At 43.9% G+C, this 22,126-nt stretch overlaps 1 protein-coding gene across 1 annotated transcript in view; it reads left to right on the top strand.

Moving 5' to 3' along the window:
* Positions 1-22,126, top strand: part of acp2 (acid phosphatase 2, lysosomal) — a 48,075-nt gene that overhangs the window by 7,020 nt on the left and 18,929 nt on the right. Inside the window, exons 2-3 of the mRNA XM_056300961.1 lie at positions 7,003-7,098; positions 8,753-8,839. Coding sequence (XP_056156936.1) covers positions 7,003-7,098; positions 8,753-8,839 — 183 coding nt within the window. The remainder of the gene's footprint in view (positions 1-7,002; positions 7,099-8,752; positions 8,840-22,126) is intronic.

Here is a 22,126-nt window from a genome sequence, read left to right as displayed (position 1 = left end):
AAAACCACATCACCTGCGAAGAGCAGAGATGCATTTCTGAGGTTCCCAAAACAGACACACTCCTCACCTTGGCTGTGCCTTGAGATCCTGTCCATGAATATCACAAACAGAATCGGAGACAAGGGACAACCTTGGCGGAATCCGACACCCACTGAAAACATGTTTGACTTTGTGCCAAGAATGCGGACACCGCTCTCACTTTGGTTATACAAGGACCGGATGGCTTGTAGCAACTGCCGCGGTACCCCATACTCCCGCTGTACCCCTCACAGAGTGCCCTGAGGTACACAGTTGTAAGCCTTCTTCAAGTCCACAAAACACATGTAGACTGGCTGGTCAAACTCCCATGCCCCCCTCAGCACTTCCACAAGGGTAAAGAGTTGATCCATTGTTCCATGGCCAGGACAGTATCCGCATTGTTCCTCCTGGATCCGAGGTTCGACAATCGATCGAGGCCTCCTTTCCAGTATCTAGAGTAGACTTTCCCAGGGAGGTTGAGCAATGTGATGCCCCGATAATTGGAGCACACCCTCTGGTCCCTTTTTTTTATTTTAAATATGGAAACCACCACCCCAGTTTGCCACTCCACAGGTACTGTCCCTGACCTCCACGCAATACTGAAGAGGCGTGTCAGCCCAACAGTCCAGAGCCTTCAGCATCTCAGGGTGAATCTCATCCACACCCGGCGTCTTGGCACCGATGAGCTTCTTAACTACCTCAGAGACCTCTGTCAGGGATATGGGTGGGGCTTCCCCCAAGTGTCTAGTAGAGACAATCTATCTTTAACTGTGGAAAAGTCACCACACACCATCGTTTTAATGAGGCTGCTTTGATTGTAAATGCAGTAAAGCTAACTGCTAAGCTAGGCTAAGCTTGAAGCTAATGAACAGACTAGGAATGAAAGGCTGCCTACTAAATATGAGTCTTTTGAGAAAGAAAACTAACGACTCTAGTGAAAAGTGAACTAAGCACAGAAAATGGCGAAATCAGTAGGACAAATGAAGAGGTTAGAGCAAAATAAAGAGAAGAGAGAGTAAGAGAATAAACAGCAGTTATCGATCTCACGAAGCCAGAAGCCTGAAACAGCTGTCCATATCTATTTAATATGTCAGAGAATGTAGTATGATAGAGTACAATGTGGATCTGCTTATTGCTGTTTTGGTAAATATCCTTCTATTGCAATGGAAAAACAGGTATTTTCAAAATTTGCAAGGTTTTAAGTTGGGTCCATTTAGTAATGCAAAATCCAAATTCCTTAGCTCAAAAGGGAACTTAAAATAACCCAAAAACATATACAAAGTGCAAGAGGAAATTTAAAGAACGATGAAGTAACGGGTACAAGGTTTCTGCAGCACACTGATGAAATGAATTCCCCAACGGCGGAAAAGAATTTATCTAGGTTAGACCTTCACACAAAGAGTCCACCCCAGGGTACAGCCTTTTGTTTTGTCCTTTAAAGAATTTGGAGACTAGATGTGAAATTCAGCTAATGTTTCTCACGACACTGAGAGGGGCCCTTGACTGTTAGTGGTCTCACAACGGCTACTAAAAGGAATATTGAATCACTGGGTGGTGCAGAACCTGTTTTTTTTTTTCGTCTTAGAAAGGCACCTAGAACACAATGTAACATTGAAATTATCTGTTGGCATTAACTTTACAACATTTTGAAGTTGTTGAGGTACGAGCATAAATGGGCAAGCTGTGAGTGTGGTTAAACAGATGGTGTGTTGATGGATGTAGCTGAGCACTTGGTACAGGTATTGAAACGTCTATTCTCTTATTGAAGTTCTTTTCAAGAGGACTGCCTCTTCTGTTGTGTCAGTTGGCCGCTAACTCCAGGAACCGATGCTGTTGTTATAGTGTTTCCTAGAAACCGTGACCTAGTAGACCTTCAGGCTATTAGGCCAAGCTTCCTCTCAGCATGACATGAATATATGGGGCAGATAAAGTTAGATGCTTTAAAAGGACAATCCATCCTGAAACAGAATTCAAACATACCAGTTATCTTAAACAGTTCAATCATTGTGTAAACACTGAAAACTCCACAAACACCAACTCTCCTAATATTGGAGCCAAATCTTAACCCGTTTTGTTGGTGAGGAATCATATTCTGACCCAGAAGCCTCAGCAACAATACCTGGGGTGATTTCACTTTTTTGGGGGGTTCATGCCAATGGACACTGAAGCAAACCTTGTTTGACTGTGGAAGCAACTGATGTTTAGTCCACAACATTACTTTCGGATCATTATCAGTAACAAGCTGAGATCATTGGTAAGAGGCTAGTGGCAGTGCAGTGATAAAAGACTAGGAAGCAGGAGTCTAAACCTCCCCTTAGGTCAGTGGCTCGAGTCCCGTGATATTTATGATTAGGTATGATCATAGGTCATATAACCTATGATCAGCCAAAACATTAAAACCACTGACAGGTGAAGTGAATAACAGTGATTATCTCTTTACATCCCACAGAGGAGCTACTGTAGTTCAAATTGTTGAAAAAGTTCATGCTGGGCATCCGGGTGGCATGGCGGTCTATTCCATTGCCTACCAACACGGGGATCACCGGTTCGAATCCCCGTGTTACCTCTGGCTTGGTTGGGCGTCCCTACAGACACAATTAGCCATGTCTGCGGGCGGGAAGCTGGATGTGGGTATGTGTCCTGGTCGCTGCACTAGCGCCTTCTTTGGTCAGTCAGGGTGCCTGTTCGGGGGGGGGGGGACTGGGGGCATTAACGTGATCCTCCCATGCACTATGTCTCCCTAGCGACACGCCTCACTGTCAAGTGAAAAGAAGTGGCTGGCAACTTCACGTGTATCGGAGGAGACGTGGTAGTCTGCAGCCCTCAGATCGGCAGGGGGGGTGGAGCAGCGACCGGGATGGCTTGGAAGAGTGGGGTAATTGGCTGGATACAACTGGGGAGGAAAATCCAAAAAAAAAAAAAAAAAAGTGGCTATGATAGACAGGTGTCAGAACACACAGTGCATTGCAGCCTGCTGCATAGCTGTGTAGCTGCAGACCAATCAGAATGCCCATGCTGACCCAAGTCCACTGTCAAAAGGGCACATGAGCATCAGAACTGGAACATGGAGCAATGGAAGAAGATGGCCTGGTCTGATGAATCGCATTTTCTTTTACGTTATGTGGACGGCCGGGTGCATGTGCGTCGTTTACCTGGGGGAGAGATGGCACCAGGATGCACTATGGGAAGAAGGCAAGCCGGTAGAGGCAGTGTGATGCTCTGCGCAATGTTCTGCCGGGAAACCCTACATCCTGGCATTCATGTGGACTTAAATTTGACACATGCCACCTACCTCAACATTGTTACAGACCAAGTACACCTCGTCATGGCAGCGGTATCCCCTAATGGCAGGGGCTTCTTTCAGGAGGATACTGCCCCCTGCCATACTGCAAAAATGGTTTAGGAAGGGTTGAGGAACAATAGTTCAAGGTGTTGCCACAGCTTCCAAATTCCCCAGATCTCAATCCGATTGAGTGTCTGTGGGTTGTGTCAGAAAAACAAGTTCGATGCATGGAGGCCCCACCTCACAGCTTACAGGACTTAAAGGATCTGCTGCTAACATTTTGGTTTCAGATAGCAGACACCTTCAGAGGTCTTGTGGAGTCCTTGCCTTGACGGGTCAGAACTGTTTTGGAAGCACGAGGGGGACCTACACAGTATTGGGCAGTTGGTTTTAATATTTGGCTCATCGGTGTGTATGCTGATAATTGTTTTCTTTGCTTTAATTTGCACTGGTATCCTGCTTTACCCTTGGACATGTTGGATGTTGCAGCAATATAGGATATAGTAGCAGTGGTATTCAGTTATGTGCCATGGAGGTCTGTGTGTATGTGGGTTTAATTTTCAACCCAACACTACACCAGCTGATTTCACTGATGACATAACAATCGGACAGTAGGACTAATCAGTGAAGTCCAATCAATCAATCAATCAATCAAGTTGCATTTTTATATAGCGCTTTTCTAGCTGCAACAGCCACTCAAAGTGCGTTCCATTACTTTACAAACTTCTCCGGAGGCTTTTGGGTAACATGTACTTGGAACGTTCCATTAAAATTGTTCTCAATTTGTCTGTTTCCACTTGGCACTCCCACATTTTTACTTTACAAACTTCTCCGGAGGCTTTTGGGTAACCTGTACTTGGAACGTTCCATTAAAATTGTTCTCCATTTGTCTGTTTCCACTTGGCACTCCCACATTTTTCACTAATGCTCGACGGCTTTTATCTCATACGTTCACATAGTTTTTACCCATAATACTGCAGTACTCACACACACGGTGCAGCTCTTCCATGGTCAGTCCAAAAATGTTTTGCTGTATCTCAATCAACACTTCTTCCGTGTGCGCCGACATTTTGTCTACTTACACTCAAGTCAGCAGGTGTAGTGTTGGGTTGGAAAGAATACCTGCTACACACGGACCTCCACAGCACATAGTTGAATACAACTGGGATATAGAATCTGCTACTACTACTACTACTACTTACAGCTGCTCCCGTTAGGAGGCGCCACAGCGGATCATCCATTTCCATCTCTTCCTGTCCTCTGCATCTTCCTCTGTCACACCAGCCACCTGCATGTCCTCCCTCACCACATCCATAAACCTCCTCTTTGGCCTTCCTCTTCTCCTCTTCCCTGGCAGCTCCATATTCAGCATCCTTCTCCCAGTACACCCACTACGATATAAACTAGAAATGTAAAAAAGAAATAAATTGGGGGAGAAAAGGGTAACGCGTTGGTCTGAGCTGATCTTTTTTCACATGCTGTTACTGTTTACAGGCTGGCATCACTAAATGCAAAAGATTGATGGGTAATTTGTCAAACTGCAGGTACTCTTAGCCACCGAAATTGCAAATGACTGGGACTTTAAAGAAAGTTCCTACCTGTTTCTACTTTGCCTGTTCTCGCTGTGGGACTGTGATTTAGAACTACACAAACAAACTTGATCACTGACGTTCACAGTGCCCTTCCCTGCATCTGTCTGTAAAACGTGGGTCAGAATCCTAGGAAGTTAGCTCTGGGCACCGCAGTTTTTCTAGGTATTGAAGCAGTACTTTCCTGGTGTTGTCTCGGTGTGAACAAGTCTGACAACATCCCAGCGTTTGCATGTTAAATGCGTTGTGTTTGACAAAGTATGCTAAACATGCAGCTAACGGAAGATGTATCCGCATTGTGTACACTGATGCAAAGATGACGGCTTTGCTTTCTTGCAGCTGTATGCTCCTCCATATTCTATCACTCCAGCTGAATTGTGGAGCAGATAACAAAGGCAAAATATATCTTCCTGCCATACTGGCAGTACATGAACACGATTACACCGCCTGGTGGCAGCTGGGCTGAAGAGAGGGTGCAAAGTGTTCAAGCAACGTTCAGTGTGTGTGGTAGGGTTAAGAATACCATGTAAGTGGTTTGATATGCCCCATTCCACTGCATGGTACTGGCTCAGCTCGACTCTACTCGCTTTACTTGTTGGGATTTGGTTTTCCACTGCAGATAGTCTCCCCTCACAGCGAGGCCCCACTGGTCATTTGTGGGCGTGTTGACTAGTTTTCCTCTCTTGTCTACTAGCGCCCTACGCCAGTGTTTTATTTTCAAACAAATCAACAAGACCAGCTCTAAATGTGTGCTTCACATGAACAATATTCATGTAACTAAGAGATATACTGACAACAAATACTTTTTACATAGATAATCAACTATAATACAAGTTTCATAAGACTTGCTTTGACATTTCCTGTTATAAACACAGCTGTTCAATTTCTCTCTGACCAATCAGTGGTCAGACTTTATTTATATTTAGATACATTTAAATACATTTTATTTATATTTTGTTTGTATTTTATTTTATTTATATCTTATTTATGTTTAAATATTTTTTATTTTTTTATTTTGTAAGATTTTATTTAAATATAAATAAATATGCATTTATTTATTTATATTTATATTTTATTTATTTATAGTGGTATTTTCATGTCACCTTTAGTATCGGCTCAGCTCACTTGGAACCTCGATGGAGGTGGTACCAAAAAACATACCTGGTACCAGGTGCTATCCCGAACTTCTGCCCCAATGGAAAACCAAAAAAAGCGAGTAGAGTTGAGTTGAGTCGAGCCGGTACCATGCAGTGGTAAAGGGGCATAGCTAGCTAGCTAAACTAGTTTTTTGTTTGTTTTTTGTTGTTGTTTTTTATAACACTACTCAATCCTAGCTCGGGGGCAAAGGCAGTTGTCCAACTAATCAAATGTAGGGACTCCTCACTGGCACTTCTATTGGCCAATGGACAGTTTTAATTAATCCACAGTACACTTACTGGTCCTGAAATGAATGAATGTGGAAGTGAATAATTAAATAGATAAATATACCAACAGATGAACAATTGTGTAATTATTACATGAGATTATTTATGCTTGTATTTCACTATTTAACTATCGAAATAATATTGTTGCTTTGTTTGTGTAGATATCAAATAATTTATTTTGTTGTACATGTTTTCATGTAAATAGATTGAGTTGCATGTATTCAGTAGTCACTGCATTTTATAATCATTTTATTTATTGTATTCCATCAGAATTAATTTTCCATATCTTATTTGTTTGTTTGTGTGTATGTATATTGACATATTAAAGAAATGAAGCAAGCAAGGCACTTTACTGACAGGTTAAAGTGAAGCTAGGCACAACAACATGTCCTCATTCAACAAATCTCACTAACAATGGCTGTTAAAGGACCATGTAAAGGAGAAATATCTTATGAAAACAAAGTATTTTTACCTTCTTTTGCAGGTAACTGAACTTTTGATGTGCGCTCACATGAAAACCAGCGCACGTAGTTTGGCTTGGTGGAGAAAATCGTAGGGCTTTGGCATTCTCTCTGGCAGCAATGATAGAATTCTTGCTGTGGTAGGACACCGCCGCTGACTTGATTTAGTGACAACAGTACGTGCATTTCATCTTTAACTTTATCTCCCTTTACCTTCCACCCCTCAGTTGTTCCGTCATGGGGACAGATCGCCGGTCAAGGCCTACCCCACTGATCCGTATCAAGAGAGCGCATGGCCACAAGGATTTGGACAACTCTCCCAGGTAATGGATTCAACAGTGTAATGGAATGATGCTTTTATGTTTTTCCCATATACATTTGGTAGTTTGACACCGTAATTTCAATCAGAGTTTTGTCTGATCCAATATCAGTATCAGCTGTAGATACTGACATAATTCACTCACCGGATATCGGACTGATGTTACTGGTCCATGACAGCTCTAAAGGTAAACGTTCATGTGGCATGAATTACACTGGGAGACCTCTCAAATCCACCAAATCTGGCAACAATCCATTTAGCTGTTACCGTGTTCCAAAAATTAAGCGGTCTATAGCTAATTACTTTAAAAAGCAAAATGAGGAGAGAGAGTGGGAGGCTGGTGGGGAGGGAGAGCTAAAGAGAGGTTCCGACTGAGATGCACTACTGGCAGGGAGAGACTGACTGAGCCAGTGAAGAAGAAAAAGTCATCATTCCTCCCTATCAAGGATGTGCACATCCTCATCCCTGAAAGAGTGGCCACTGGCCTGTAGATGGTGTAGACTGTGTAGATGGTGTAGACTGTAGATGAGTGTAGACTGTGTAGATGAGTGTAGATTGTGTAGATGAGTGTAGACTGTAGATGAGTGTAGACTGTGGAGTCCTGGCCTGACATGTTAGCTCTTCTGTGTTGTGCCATCCTCTTGGCCAGCATCTGTTTGGTTTCCCTGATGTACAAGTCACGTCTACTACAACTACTACTTACTACTACTGCCACCACCACTACTACTACTTTCGACTGCTCCCGTTAGGTGTCGCCACAGCGAATCATCCATTTCCATTTCCTGAACAAGTACAAGGGGAGGATTTTGGGAGGATTGACATGACTTGTACATTCAATCCTGCCAAAATCGATTGTAGGAAGCTTCAGAACTTTGCCGAGCTCTTTACAACCTTCTCCAGCTTTTTTAAAACCCAAGCACTTCATCTTGAACTCCCGTGGCCTTCATGACACCAGGACTGGTCTACTTCAGTTGTGAGACCTTACACAATTAGTCATATTTTTTTGAGCAACTGTGCAAAAATTGTTCTGACCCAGTATGGGGTCAGTTTTTAATAGAAGTCCTGGGTACGACGTTAAACTGCAACCGTCGGGTCGTCGGCGACTAAACCGGCACCCCAACTTCAACCCTTGGGTTGTTGTGAGGAGGGTGTGTGGACACCCAAAAGGACTAAAAACAAAACCTGTCAAAGGGCCGATGAGTTCCTCTGTGAACCAACGGCCATCCATACCTGGAGAGGGGATAGGGACCACCAGGTATTCCTCCTACTGGAACACAATGATGACCCAACCAAAGAGGCATCAACTGTGCTCCTACGTCCTCCATAGGTTACGGAACTGGTGATGAAGTTTAATAGAAAAGTGGTGGATCAGTATTTAGATTTTATTTTTAATTTAATCCAGATGACATCTAAATATGTTAATACTAAATACGTTAGTAATTGAAAAAAAAACACATTTAAATGTATTTTAATTTGTAATTGCAGCAGAGCAAAAGAAAAAGTCAGTGGTGGGGGGGGGGGCGAAAAGTTTCTGTAGCTCCTGTATGTGTAAATGTCTGTTTGGGTATGTGTTGCATTGCCTTTTGTGTTGTGTAATTTCCTTCACACGCTCTCGTCTCTTCTCTTTCTCTCTGCTTCTTGGTCTGTCTGGTCTACAGGAGGGGATGAGACAGCACTTGGAGCTGGGCAAGTTTCTGCGGAAGCGATACAGTGATTTCCTCAACGACAGCTATGACAGACATGAGGTAGACCCAAGTCTTGGTTCCAGCATCACATGACGCGTAACCAACTCGCAGCCCTGTGACCAGACCAGACTTTGGCCATCACAGTTTTTAGCTGCACTTCCTTCATGGTTGACAAGTAACCTTAGATTCTGTGTCATGTGATCGTCAGAAGAGAGAGCATCTTCATGAGGGAAATGACCCTGGAGGCTTATGGAGGACGTTGTTATGCTGTAGAAGTCAGGGCTCAGTAGATCTAGAGAAGGGAAGTCTATATTTCTCTGTCCTTTCTGCATTCACTTTCTTTCATATATTTACTTTAACTTCCAGCATGTGAACTGTTAGAGGTAGCTGAGGAATGTTGATGTGGGTCTCGGTGGTAGAACTGATTGCCCTGATGACGACTTTACGAGATCTCGTCAAACACTTGTTCTTAGGGGAGCACAGCTGTGCTCTTTCTTTCTAATGGCTGAAAATCAATAGTAAGCTCCACCCCCTCCGAATTGCTGACTTAATTTGTTAATTAGGTTGTTAATTCATTAGTTAGTTTTTTCTTTACTGGAGCATGAGTGTCTGTAATAGGACCCAGTTTCCCCTCGGGGGTGAATAAAGGATCCCGATTCTGATTAATATGGGTAATGTTGCTGGCACGTGGGGTCAAACATGTTAGACCAAGAAAATATGATGTGAGCAGAAAGGCAGCACGCTGACACTAGCCAACTGAACTCTCCACCAGAACTCTGACCCACACCACTGTGCTCCAGGTCTACACCCCTTTACATTAGCCAACTGAACTCTCCACCAGAACTCTTACCCACACCACTGTGCTCCACGTCTACACCCCTTTACAATAGCCAACTGAACTCTCCACCAGAACTCTGACCCACACCACTGTGCTCCATGTCTACACCCCTTTACAATAGCCAACTGAACTCTCCACCAGAACTCTGACCCACACCACTGTGCTCCACGTCTACACCCCTTTACATTAGCCAACTGAACTCTCCACCAGAACTCTGGCCCACACCACTGTCCTCCACGTCTACACCCCTTTACATTAGCCAACTGAGCTCTCCACCAGAGCTGTGCTACACCACTGTCCTCCATGTCTAAAGCCCTTTACATTAGTCAACTGAACTCTCCACCCCAACTGTGACCCACACCACTGTCCTCCATGTCTACACCCCTTTACATTAGCGAATGGAACTCTCCACCAGAACTCTGACCCACACCACTGTCCTCCACGTCTACACCCCTTTACATTAGCCAACTGAGCTCTCCACCAGAACTGACCCACACCACTGTGCTCCATGTCTACACCCCTTTACAATAGCCAACTGAACTCTGCACCAGAACTCTGACCCACACCGCTGTGCTCCACGTCTACACCTTTACATTAGCCAACTGAACTCTCCACCAGAACTCTGACCCACACCACTGTCCTCCACGTCTACACCCCTTTACATTAGCCAACTGAGCTCTCCACCAGAGCTGTGACCTACACCACTGTCCTCCATGTCTACAGCCCTTTACATTAGTCAACTGAACTCTCCACCCCAAATGTGACCCACACCACTGTCCTCCATGTCTACACCCCTTTACATTAGCCAACTGAACTCTCCACCAGAACTCTGACCCACACCACTGACCTCCACTTCTACACCCCTTTCCATTAGCCAACTGAACTCTGCACCAGAACTCTGACCCACACCACTGTCTTCCACGTCTTCACCCCTTTACATTAGCCAGCTGAACTCTCCACCAGAACTCTGACCCACACCACTGTCTTCCACGTCTGCACCCCTTTCCATTAGCCAATGGAACTCTCCACCAGAACTCTGACCCACACCACTGTCCTCCACATCTACACCCCTTTACATTAGCCAACTGAGCTATCCATCACAGTTCTGACCCACACCACTGTCCTCCACATCTATACCCCTTTACATTTGCCAACTGCGCTCTCCACCAGAGCTCTGACCTACACCACTGTCCTCCATGTCTACAGCCCTTTACATTAATCAACGGAACTCTCCACCCCAACTGTGACCCACACCACTGTCCCCCATGTGTACATCCCTTTCCATTAGCCAACTGAACTCTCCAACCCAACTGTGACCCACACCACTGTCCTCCACGTCTACGCCCCTTTACATTAGCCAGCGGAACTCTCCACCAGAACTCTGACCCACACTGCTGTCCTCCACGTCTACATCCCTTTACATTAGCCAACTGAACTCTCCACCAGAACTCTGACCCACACCACTGTCTTCCACATCTACACCCCTTTAAATTAGCCAACTGAACTCTCCAACAAAACTCTGACCCACACCACTGTCCTCCATGTGTACATCCCTTTCCATTAGCCAACTGAACTCTCCAACCCAACTGTGACCCACACCACTGTCCTCCACGTCTACGCCCCTTTACATTAGCCAGCGGAACTCTCCACCAGAACTCTGACCCACACTGCTGTCCTCCACGTCTACATCCCTTTACATTAGCCAACTGAACTCTCCACCAGAACTCTGACCCACACCACTGTCTTCCACATCTACACCCCTTTACATTAGCCAACTGAACTCTCCAACAGAACTCTGATCCACACCACTGACCTCCACGTCTACACCCCTTTCCATTAGCCAACTGAAGTCTCCACCAGAACGCTGACCCACACCACTGACCTCCACGTCTACACCCCTTTCCATTAGCCAACTGAAGTCTCCACCAGAAAGCTGACCCACACCACTGTCCTCCATGTCTACACTCCTTTACATTAGCCAACGTTACTCTCCACCAAAGCTCTGACCCACATCACTGTCCTTCATGTCTACACCCCTTTAAAATAGCCAACTAAACTCTGCACCAGAGCGGTGACTCACACCACCGTCCCCCACGTCTAGACCCCTTTCCATTAGCCAACTGAAGTCTCCACCAGAACTCTGACCCACACCACTGTCTTCTACATCTACACCCCTTTACATTAGCCAACGGAACTCTCCACCAGAACTCTGACCCACACCACTGTCCTCCACGTCTACACCCCTTTACATAGCCAGCTGAACTCTCCGCAAGAACTCTGACCCACACCACTGTCCTCCATGTCTACACCCTTTACACTAGCTAACTGAACTCTCCACCAGAACTCTGACCCACACCACTGTCCTCCACACATCCCTTTACTTTAGCCAACTGAAGTCTCCAACAGAACTCTGACAAACACCACTGTCTTCCACGTCTACACCCCTTTCCATTATGAATCAATCAATCAATCAGATTTCAATTGTATAGCACTTTTCATACAAACAAATGTAACACAAAGTGCTTCATACAATAAAACAATGAAATCAATAAACCCCCCCCCACAAAAAATAAATAAATAAAAGTACAGGCAAATTCTAGAAAAGTACAAACAAGTTTAAAACTGAGTTAGTGAAATAAATAAGTAAAAGTGCCATAAACACTGATTAATTAAAAGTAACAACTGAGCAGAATATATAAAAATAGCAAAATATATAAAACACACACACACACTCTGAATTTAGCTGTAGGCTGTTTTGAAAAGTAAGGTTTTTAACCTGCTTTTAAATGTGTCCAGTGTGGGGGCCTCTCTCAGGTCCTCAGGCAGGGTGTTCCATCTACTTGAGGGCATAAATAGAAAATGCAGCTTCCCCTGCTCTAGATCTAGCACGAGGGATGGTTAAAAGACCACTGCCATTGGACATGAAAGTTTTTGCTGGTTTATAGGGAATTAACATATCTTTTATATATAGCGTGGTGCAAGGCCATTTAGCGCTTTGTATATAATTAAAATAATTTTAAAATCAATTCTAGTTTTAACGGGGAGCCAATGTAGCGATCTAAGAACAGGTGTAATGTGCTCATACTTTTTAGTTCTGGTGACAACACGTGCTGCCGCATTTTGAATTAATTGTAATTGGTGCACAACTGATTTTGGGAGGCCGGTGAATAGTCCATTGCAGTAGTCTAGTCTACTTGTTATAAAAGCATGGAATAATTTCTCACAGTCTGATATTGATAGAAAGCCCCTTAGTTTTGAAACGTTTTTAAGATGGTAGAAGGCTGATCTTGTGAGTTGATTGTTGTGGCTCTTAAAATTTAGATCACTGTCTATGATTACACCAAGATTTCTAGCTTCACCTTTGCACTCCAGAGACCGAGAGCTGAGATGAGCTTCAATTCTCTGTCTCTGAGTCTTTGCACCAAAAATAAGTATTTTTGTCTTGTCTTTGTTCAGTTGTAAAAAGTCATCTGACATCCATAAAGTAATATCGTCAATACACTGAATTAGGGAACGTATGGGAGCTAGGTCATCAGAAGATAGGGATATGTACAGTTGTGAATCATCTGCATAATTATGGTAATTTATTTTGTGTTTCTGTATAACATGTGCAAGTGGGAGCTTATAGAGATTGAATAGTAGTGGTCCAAGAATCGAACCTTGGGGTAGCCCACACATTATACCCACTTTGTCCGAGGAAAAGTCTCCAATAGACACAAAGAACTGCCTGTCCTGAAGGTTTGTTCTAAACCAGTTGAGAACCGGGCCAGAAAGGCCGACCCATTTTTCTAATCTCCCTAGCAAAATATCATGATCAACAGTGTTGAAAGCAGCACTGAGATCCAGGAGCACAAGAACAGACAATTTATTAGAATCTGTGTTCATATGCAGATCATACACAACTTTGACAAGTGCTGTTTCTGTGCTATGGTGAGATCGACAACCCCACTGATAAATGCCTAGAAGGTTGTTAGATTTTAAATAGTTATTCACTTGAGAATAAACTGGTTTTTCAAGGATTTTGCTGAGGAATGGTAAATTGGAGATGGGCCTGTAGTTGACAATAACTGTCGCATCAAGATTACTCTTCTTCAGTAGTGGTTTGACGACAGCTGTCTTAAGTGCTGCAGGAAATACTATACCTGCCTGAAGAGAGTAGTTAATCATTTCTAAAACGTCATGTGTTAAGCAATTAAAAACATTTAAAAAATTTTGGTAGGGAGAGGATCCAAGCAGCAGGTGGACAACCTGAGCTGCCTAACAATATTGTCTAGACTTTTAAGGTCTAGAGTGTCAAAGCGAGACATGGCGCCAGTGATATTTCTGGAGAACTGGAGGGCAGGTTCATTACTGGATCTTGAGGCACTAATGTTCTGTCTAATGGCAATAATTGTGTTATTGAAGAATGTAGCAAATTGCTCACATATTTGAGTGGACAGCATCTCTGATGGGTTTGGAGATGGTGGATTAATAAGTCGGTCAATAGTGGAGAAAAGCACGTTACTATTGTTAATATTTTCATTAATGATTTTAGAGAAAAAAGACTGTCTGGCCTGTTTAATTTTTTTGCTGTACGTGTTCAGTCTATCCTTGTAAATTTCATGGTGAACCTGAAGTTTAGTCTTTCTCCACTGTCGTTCTGCTTGGCGACAGTCTCTCTTAAGCTGCCTAATAACCACTCCATTTCTCCAGAGGTCTTTTTGTTTTTCTATGTTTTTAGTTTTAACAGGTGCAATGTTGTCAAAGATATTCCGTATTTTTGAGTTGAAGTCGTTCACAAGTTCCTCAGTTTGTGATGACATGAACGGCGACAACTCATTTACAGTTTTCTGAAATGTTTCAATTGTGTTATTATCAATGAAGCGTTTTTTGAGGATGCGAGTGCTCTTCTGTTGTACAGGAAGAGCAGACACATCAAAAAATATACAACAGTGATCAGAGATAGCAACATCAATGACACGGGGTACAGTAATATTAAGTCCTTTTGATATGACTACTAAGTCTAGAGTATGCCCCTTATTGTGGGTGGGTCCGGAAACATGCTGAGTGAGAGCAAATGCCTCCAGTAAGCCAATTAGGTTTCTAGCATCGGGGTCTGTCTGATTGTCAACATTAACATTAAAATCACCCAGGATGATGAAATAATCCTAGTCAGTGGAAACCATAGACAGTAGCTCCGAAAATTCGTGAAGAAAGCCATGTTTAGATTTTGGTGGCCGATAGACAGTAATTATTAAAATCGTAGCAGTACAATGTATGGTAAGAGCAAGGTGTTCAAAAGACGTGAGTTTCCCAAGGGGGATTTCCTTGCAGCTATAAGAATCAGAGAAGACAGCAGCTATTCCACCGCCTCTCTTATCAGATCTGGTGATCTGGATGAATTTGAAGCCAGAAGGCGCAGTCTCAATAAACACGACTGCGCCATTTCTATCCACCCAGGTCTCAGTCAGTAGGGTGAAGTCCAGGTTATACGTACTTATAAGATCATTAACTAAAAATGACTTGATTAGTTAGTGACCTGACGTTTAATAAAGCAATTGTTATTGTCTGAGGTGCCTGGCTTTGTGGGGGACTGATAACTAAAGTCCGAACTGGCAAGAAATTGTTTAGCTCCCTGTATGTTACAGGGAGATTACGGGGTCTGTGTCTATGGTTTATTATTACAGGAATTAGTATGGCAGAGTGACAGCCATTGGTATGATGGATCAGACTCACCAAAGGACCTGAATAAGTTTGGTTTACAACAGAACCATAATTGAAACCACTTTGCTCCTGTGGATGTCAATTAGTGACGGAACTGTCCCCACCTGTGTGCGGGCACCAGACGTTATTGTAGATAGCACAAACACGAGAGTTGGAGACAATGGAATAAAACATGGTTGTAGCCAGCATTTGTGAGCCTGCTGGATTTGGATGGAGTCCATCACGTTTAAAAATAGAAGAGCGCTCCCAGAATAGATTAAAATTGTCAATAAAACCAGATTGTAAACAAGAGCATTGCGACTGAAGCCAGGTGTGAAGCTGCAGAAGTCTGCTAAAATGACCAATGCCACGGCCGAAAGTGGGAAGTGGGCCAGAGATAAAAACTTCCTTTTTACTAAGTTTTAGAAGATTAAAAAGATGCATGAAAACCGATTTTTAAAGCTGTGACTGCTGCCGTGGAATATCATTTGTGCCAGCGTGAACAACAACGTTCTCAACAGAGGTATATTGGGATAGCAGACTAGGAAGTTCTACCAGAATGTCATTTACCTTGGCACCTGGAAAGCAGTGTGTTGTAGCTCTGTTCGACCTGACGTCCCATTAGTCAACTGAACTCTCCACCAGAACTCTGACCCACACCACTGTCCTCCACGTCTACACCCCTTTATCCTTGTGCTAAAGGATAGGTCAGTAGGCAGACACAGACTAAAATATGCGTTGACTTTTGAATGATTTATCAGTTAAATTATTGCAAAAATTAAAAGAAGTCAGTCAGACTTGTTTAGTGTGTTGTGAACACTAAAGAGTGAAGTCACCAAAACACAACTGTGTACAAGAAACACACACAGCTGTGTACAAGAAACACACAATATAACATTTACATTTTAATCACAGAAGGTTGAACCAGTTCATCTGGACACAACACTTACTGAGAGAAACGTTTCATCATCGTCTAAGTGACCTCTTCAGTCTCACCTGACTGCAGGTACCCCACCCTTATAAACAATACAGTGACTGCAGGTACCCCCACCCTTATAAACAATACAGTGACTGCAGGTACCCCCACCCTTATAAACAATACAGTGACTGCAGGTGTCCCCACCCTTATAAGCAATACAGTGGCATAACCACCCAAACCAACGATCAAATTGCTGTGACTTTTCAATGACCATGTGTACTATTCACAGAGGATTTGGGAATGTTTGAAATCACGACATTGTAAGATGACTCAGTTGCTTTCAAACCCCAGAACATGCTGCACCAGAAGTTGGTGCACCCCAAGGATCAGGTACCCCGGCACAAACAGAGAAATATAGTATAGCTGTTAAGGGCCAGGGGGATTGCTGTGACTTGTACATTGGGGAAACTAAACAGACACTGGTCAAGAGGATGGCACAACACAGGAGAGCTAACATGTCAGGCCAGGACTCCACAGTCTACACCATCTACACAGTCTACACCATCTACACAGTCTACACCATCTACACAGTCTACACCCATTTACACAGTCTATACCCATCTACACATTCTACACCATCTACACCCATCTACACAGTCCATACCCATCTACACATTCTACACCATCTACACAGTCTACACCCATCTACACAGTCCATACCCATCTACACACTCTACACCATCTACACAGTCTACACCAACTACACACCCGTCTACACATTCTACACCATCTACACAGTCTACACCATCCAACTACACAGTCTACACATTCTACACCATCTACACAGTCTACACCCATCTACACAGTCCATAGCCATCTACACATTCTACACCATCTACACAGTCTACACCCATCTACACAGTCCATAGCCATCTACACATTCTACACCATCTACACAGTCTACACCCGTCTACACATTCTACACCATCTACACAGTCTACACCCATCTACACAGTCCATACCCATCTACACATTCTACACCATCTACACAGTCTACACCCATTTACACAGTCTATACCCATCTACACATTCTACACCATCTACACCCATCTACACAGTCCATACCCATCTACACATTCTACACCATCTACACAGTCTACACCCATCTACACAGTCCATACCCATCTACACACTCTACACCATCTACACAGTCTACACCAACTACACACCCGTCTACACATTCTACACCATCTACACAGTCTACACCATCCAACTACACAGTCTACACATTCTACACCATCTACACAGTCTACACCCATCTACACAGTCCATAGCCATCTACACATTCTACACCATCTACACAGTCTACACCCATCTACACAGTCCATAGCCATCTACACATTCTACACCATCTACACAGTCTACACCCGTCTACACATTCTACACCATCTACACAGTCTACACCCATCTACACAGTCCATACCCATCTACACATTCTACACCATCTACACAGTCTACACCAACTACACAGTCTACACCCGTCTACACATTCTACACCATCTACACAGTCTACACCAGGGGTCTCCAACCTTTTTTCCTCTGAGAGCTACTTTTACAAAATGAAAATGGCCGAGAGCTACTCGTGTTTTGTAACATTTATTCTCATAGCTTATTTCAACCCAAACAAAACAAATAAGCTTGTTTTGCCTGAACATTCACAAAATGTCGGTTTCCACAACTCGCATTTTGTATTAAGACATCACAAAAAGTATTTAATTCACCTGCATGTGCGTTCTGTATTTCTTCGTGCATTTCTTTCTAGTCTGTCTCACACTATTAAATTAGAATATGAATGCTGTCAAAACAAAATGCAATTACAAATACACAGATATTATTACTTACTTACTTGTCATTTTGTTATATCTGTCCACATGTCACTGTATCACTTCACAAGAGTATGCACATGTACAGTTGTATGTGTGATGTGTATTCAGTCTTGTAGTTAGTGAGATGACTGGCACTGGATGGAGTCAACAAGAGAGGCGTATGTATGCTGGATATATCCACTCAGGTTCACTCTTATGGAGTCATTTAAATGTTCATCTGCCAGTCTTGTTCTGAATTTTGATTTCATGACGTTCATTTCAGAAAAGGCCGACTCACAGAGGTATGTAGACCCAAACAAAGCAGACATTTTCAGAGCTGCTTGGTGAAGATTCTTATAGTTATCTGGCTCTACTAAGCTCCAGAAATGCTGAGAATGCTGTTGAGCCTTTAACTGCACATTATTTTGAAGGTTCATTACCTCAGTTTCCATTTCTACAGGATCAACACAGAACAGTTCAGCGATCCGTCCTGAAATTTCAATTATGTCCACATCCATGAAGGGGTTGGCCGTAAATGTCACACAGGGCTCAAGTTTCTCAAAGTCACTGAATCTGTCTGCAAACTCCTGTCCAAGCCTCGACAAGAGGTCACAATACCTGGAAACATTTAAAACGCTGGCTGCACCGGTGTGACTTTCTAACATCTCTGAGACACAGGGGAAGTGCTGAAACCTTTTGTTTTTCACTTGCTGAATGTACAATGACAGTTTTGCACTGAACGCATTGACAGCACTGATCATATCAGATATGTTTTTATCTTTGCCTTGTAACTGTAGGTTCAGGTCATTCATTTTCTCAGTTACATCTGTCAGGAAAGCAAGATCAAGTAGCCACTCTGCATCAGATAATAGGGTGGTGTCCTCCTCCCTCGTTTCCATAAGTGCCTTGATTTCACCCAGCAAGGAAAGAAAGCGCTGTAGTATCTTACCCCGACTTAGCCATCTGACTTCAGTGTGGAGGAGGAGATCCCTATACTCCGCAGAGCATTCCTCCAGCAGCAGCTTGAAGCTCCGGTGTTGCTTAGCCTTTGCTCAAATGGAGTTGATGATCTTAACAACAGGCGCCATCACATGGTCAAATTCCGTAAGTTTTGCGCATATAGCCTGTTGGTGCATGATGCAGTGATAGTTCAGAAACTTTGGAAAGTCCGGGTCCGCTTTGCAGTGCGCAATAAATCCTGAGTGACGACCTGTCATAGCAGGGGCTCCATCAGTTGTTAAAGACACCAGCTTTTCAATGGGGATCTTTTGTTCTGCAAAGTAGTCCTTCACTGCATTGTAAATATCAACTCCCCTGGTTGTGGTTTTCAGTGGAAGTAAGGTCAAAAACTCTTCTTTGGTGGAAAAGTCATCAAACACCATCCGAATGAAAACAGCTAGCTGGGCTGCATCGCTGGAGTCGACAGACTCATCATACAGACTTGAAAACCATTTGCACCTGTTCGTGTCCGAGTCCAGCTGTTTTACCGCATCCACAGACAGCGCAGACGCTCTCCTTGCCACAGTATTAGCACCAAGTAGCAGACAACATTTCTGTCTTACTTTTATGGTCCCTGAATAACGTGTCAGCCACCGCAGGCATAGCCTCCTTTACAATCCCGCCATCGGTGAAGGGCTTTTTGTGCTTGCTTAAGACGTGCGCCACTTTAAACGAAGCCTCCGTTGCTGCTCTGGCCTTCTTCTTCGTTGGTCTTGTGAACAGAGACTGTTGTCTTTGAAGCGTAGTTTTCAGCTCCTTTATCTTCTCTTTTCGTACACTGCTACCTGCAGCAAAGTCCCGTGAAAACTTGCTGTGGACTTTGGTGAAATGGCGCTCCACGTTACGTCTTTTACCCACTGACACGCTAGCTCCGCAGATCAGACACACACACTTATCGTTTACATTCGTGAAACAAAACTCTGTTTCCCACTCTTTGTGAAAATAGTATGTTTTAGCCTCTTACTGGTATGGGCAGCTGCCGCGGTCATGGCTGCTGTCCGTCTCACATCACCACTGACTCATCAAGCTTGACAGCAGCGCAACTGTTTGATTGACAACTAATTGGCAAATAATCATTTTGTGTAAGGAGGGGGCGGGACACCTGTGAATTTGACAGGATATAAATGTAAGCAGGTTTTCCAAGTGACCAAACAAATTTGACTCATCAAGTTTTCAAATTTATAGTCCGCGGTGGTGTAGCGGTCTAAGCGTCGGTCGGCTTTGTGTCGACGCAGTTGCCCGCTGGGGACCGGGGTTCGCGCCTCGGTCTCGTCAGATCCGACTATGGCCGGGCTCGATGAAGCAGCAATAATTGGCAGCGCTGTCTTGGGGAGGGGGGCGGAGTCGGCTTGTGTTTGTCATATGAAAGTGTCTCTGGGTGTGTCGCAAAAAACAGTGGTTCGGCCTGGAGTCGCCTTGTCACGGAAGTGGCGAGGTGTCTCCTTCAAGACTGCCGGCCGGAGAGATGCAGTTGGTGAACGCACGCAGTACGAGGGTGGGTGTTGGAACTAAAATAGGGACGATTGGCCACTAAATTGGGCGAAAAAGGGGAAAATCAGAAATAAATGTTAAAAAAAAAAGTTTTTTCAAATTTATGAAAGATTCATTAACCTTTTGGCGAGCTACTTGAAAAGGGGCCGCGAGCTACTGGTAGCTCGCGGATGACGTGTTGGAGACCCCCGGTCTACACCCATCTACACAGTCCATACCCATCTACACATTCTACACCATCTACACAGTCTACACCAACTACACAGTCTACACCCGTCTACACATTCTACACCATCTACACAGTCTACACCATCCAACTACACAGTCTACATCCGTCTACACATTCTACACCATCTACACAGTCTACACCAAGAGTATGTTCCCATCTATGTGAAGAGGGAACGACCATCCCTGAACCGGGAGGGGGGGGGGGGGTAAGAGTACATCTGTCACCATCTTACAATGCTGTGATTGCAACTATTCCCAGGGACGTAGCCAGGACTTTTTTACTGGGGGGGGGGGGCAGCTGGGGCCAGCCATTTAATTAAGGTGGCACTTGTCAAAACAACTATTTTAAAACTACTTTTGAAGATTATGATAGCCCTTTTAACAATGCCATGGATTGTGTATAGCTAAAGTGTGTGGGAAGGTGTCATCCATCTAATCTACATGTCCCATGCACGGGTGTTAATGCAAGGGGTATGGTTTAAGTGTTGTAAAGTGTAAAGGCCGAAGACAGAATTGTCATTTAGTATTTTAATTGCAATCTCAATTGCATGAAGGGAAAATGTACACAATGAAGCCGACATGTCCATATCCCGAACACACACAACTAAATAAACTACATCACTTGGACTTGCCATGCTGCATTTACACACTCTTGCTTTTACACTTGGATTTACACAAATATGAGCCCATCGGGCTCATAACTTTAGTGGCAAAGGACAAGACTTAATAATAATAGACTAATAGTAATAATGCTTCCGTTTGATTGTTTCTGTGCAGGCGTTTTTTTTTTACCCACTCAGGACAGGGGAAGGGGGGCCAGCGGGGGGGCCGTGCGCTGACCAATCGGGGCCGTAGCCCCCCCTGACCCCCACTTGGCCACGCCCCTGACTATTCCCCAACCCTCTGTAACTAGTACACATGACCATTAAAAATTCATGGTAATTTGCATATGAAACCAATCACTGGTTTAGGTCGTTATGCCACTGTATTGTTTATAAGGGTGGGGACACCTGCAGTCACTGTATTGTTTATAAGGGTGGGGATACCTGCAGTCACTGTATTGTTTATAAGGGTGGGGACACCTGCAGTCACTGTATTGTTTATAAGGGTGGGGACACCTGCAGTCACTGTATTGTTTATAAGGGTGGGTACACCTGCAGTCACTGTATTGTTTATAAGGGTGGGGACACCTGCAGTCACTGTATTGTTTATAAGGGTGGGGTACCTGCAGTCACTGTATTGTTTATAAGGGTGGGGACACCTGCAGTCACTGTATTGTTTATAAGGGTGGGGACACCTGCAGTCACTGTATTGTTTATAAGGGT

This window comes from Lampris incognitus, chromosome 21 (genome assembly GCF_029633865.1).
Source record: "Lampris incognitus isolate fLamInc1 chromosome 21, fLamInc1.hap2, whole genome shotgun sequence".
Taxonomy (NCBI): Eukaryota; Metazoa; Chordata; class Actinopteri; order Lampriformes; family Lampridae; genus Lampris; species Lampris incognitus.
The sequence above is the reverse complement of the archived record's forward strand: the minus strand, read 5'-3'. Positions and strand labels throughout refer to the sequence as shown.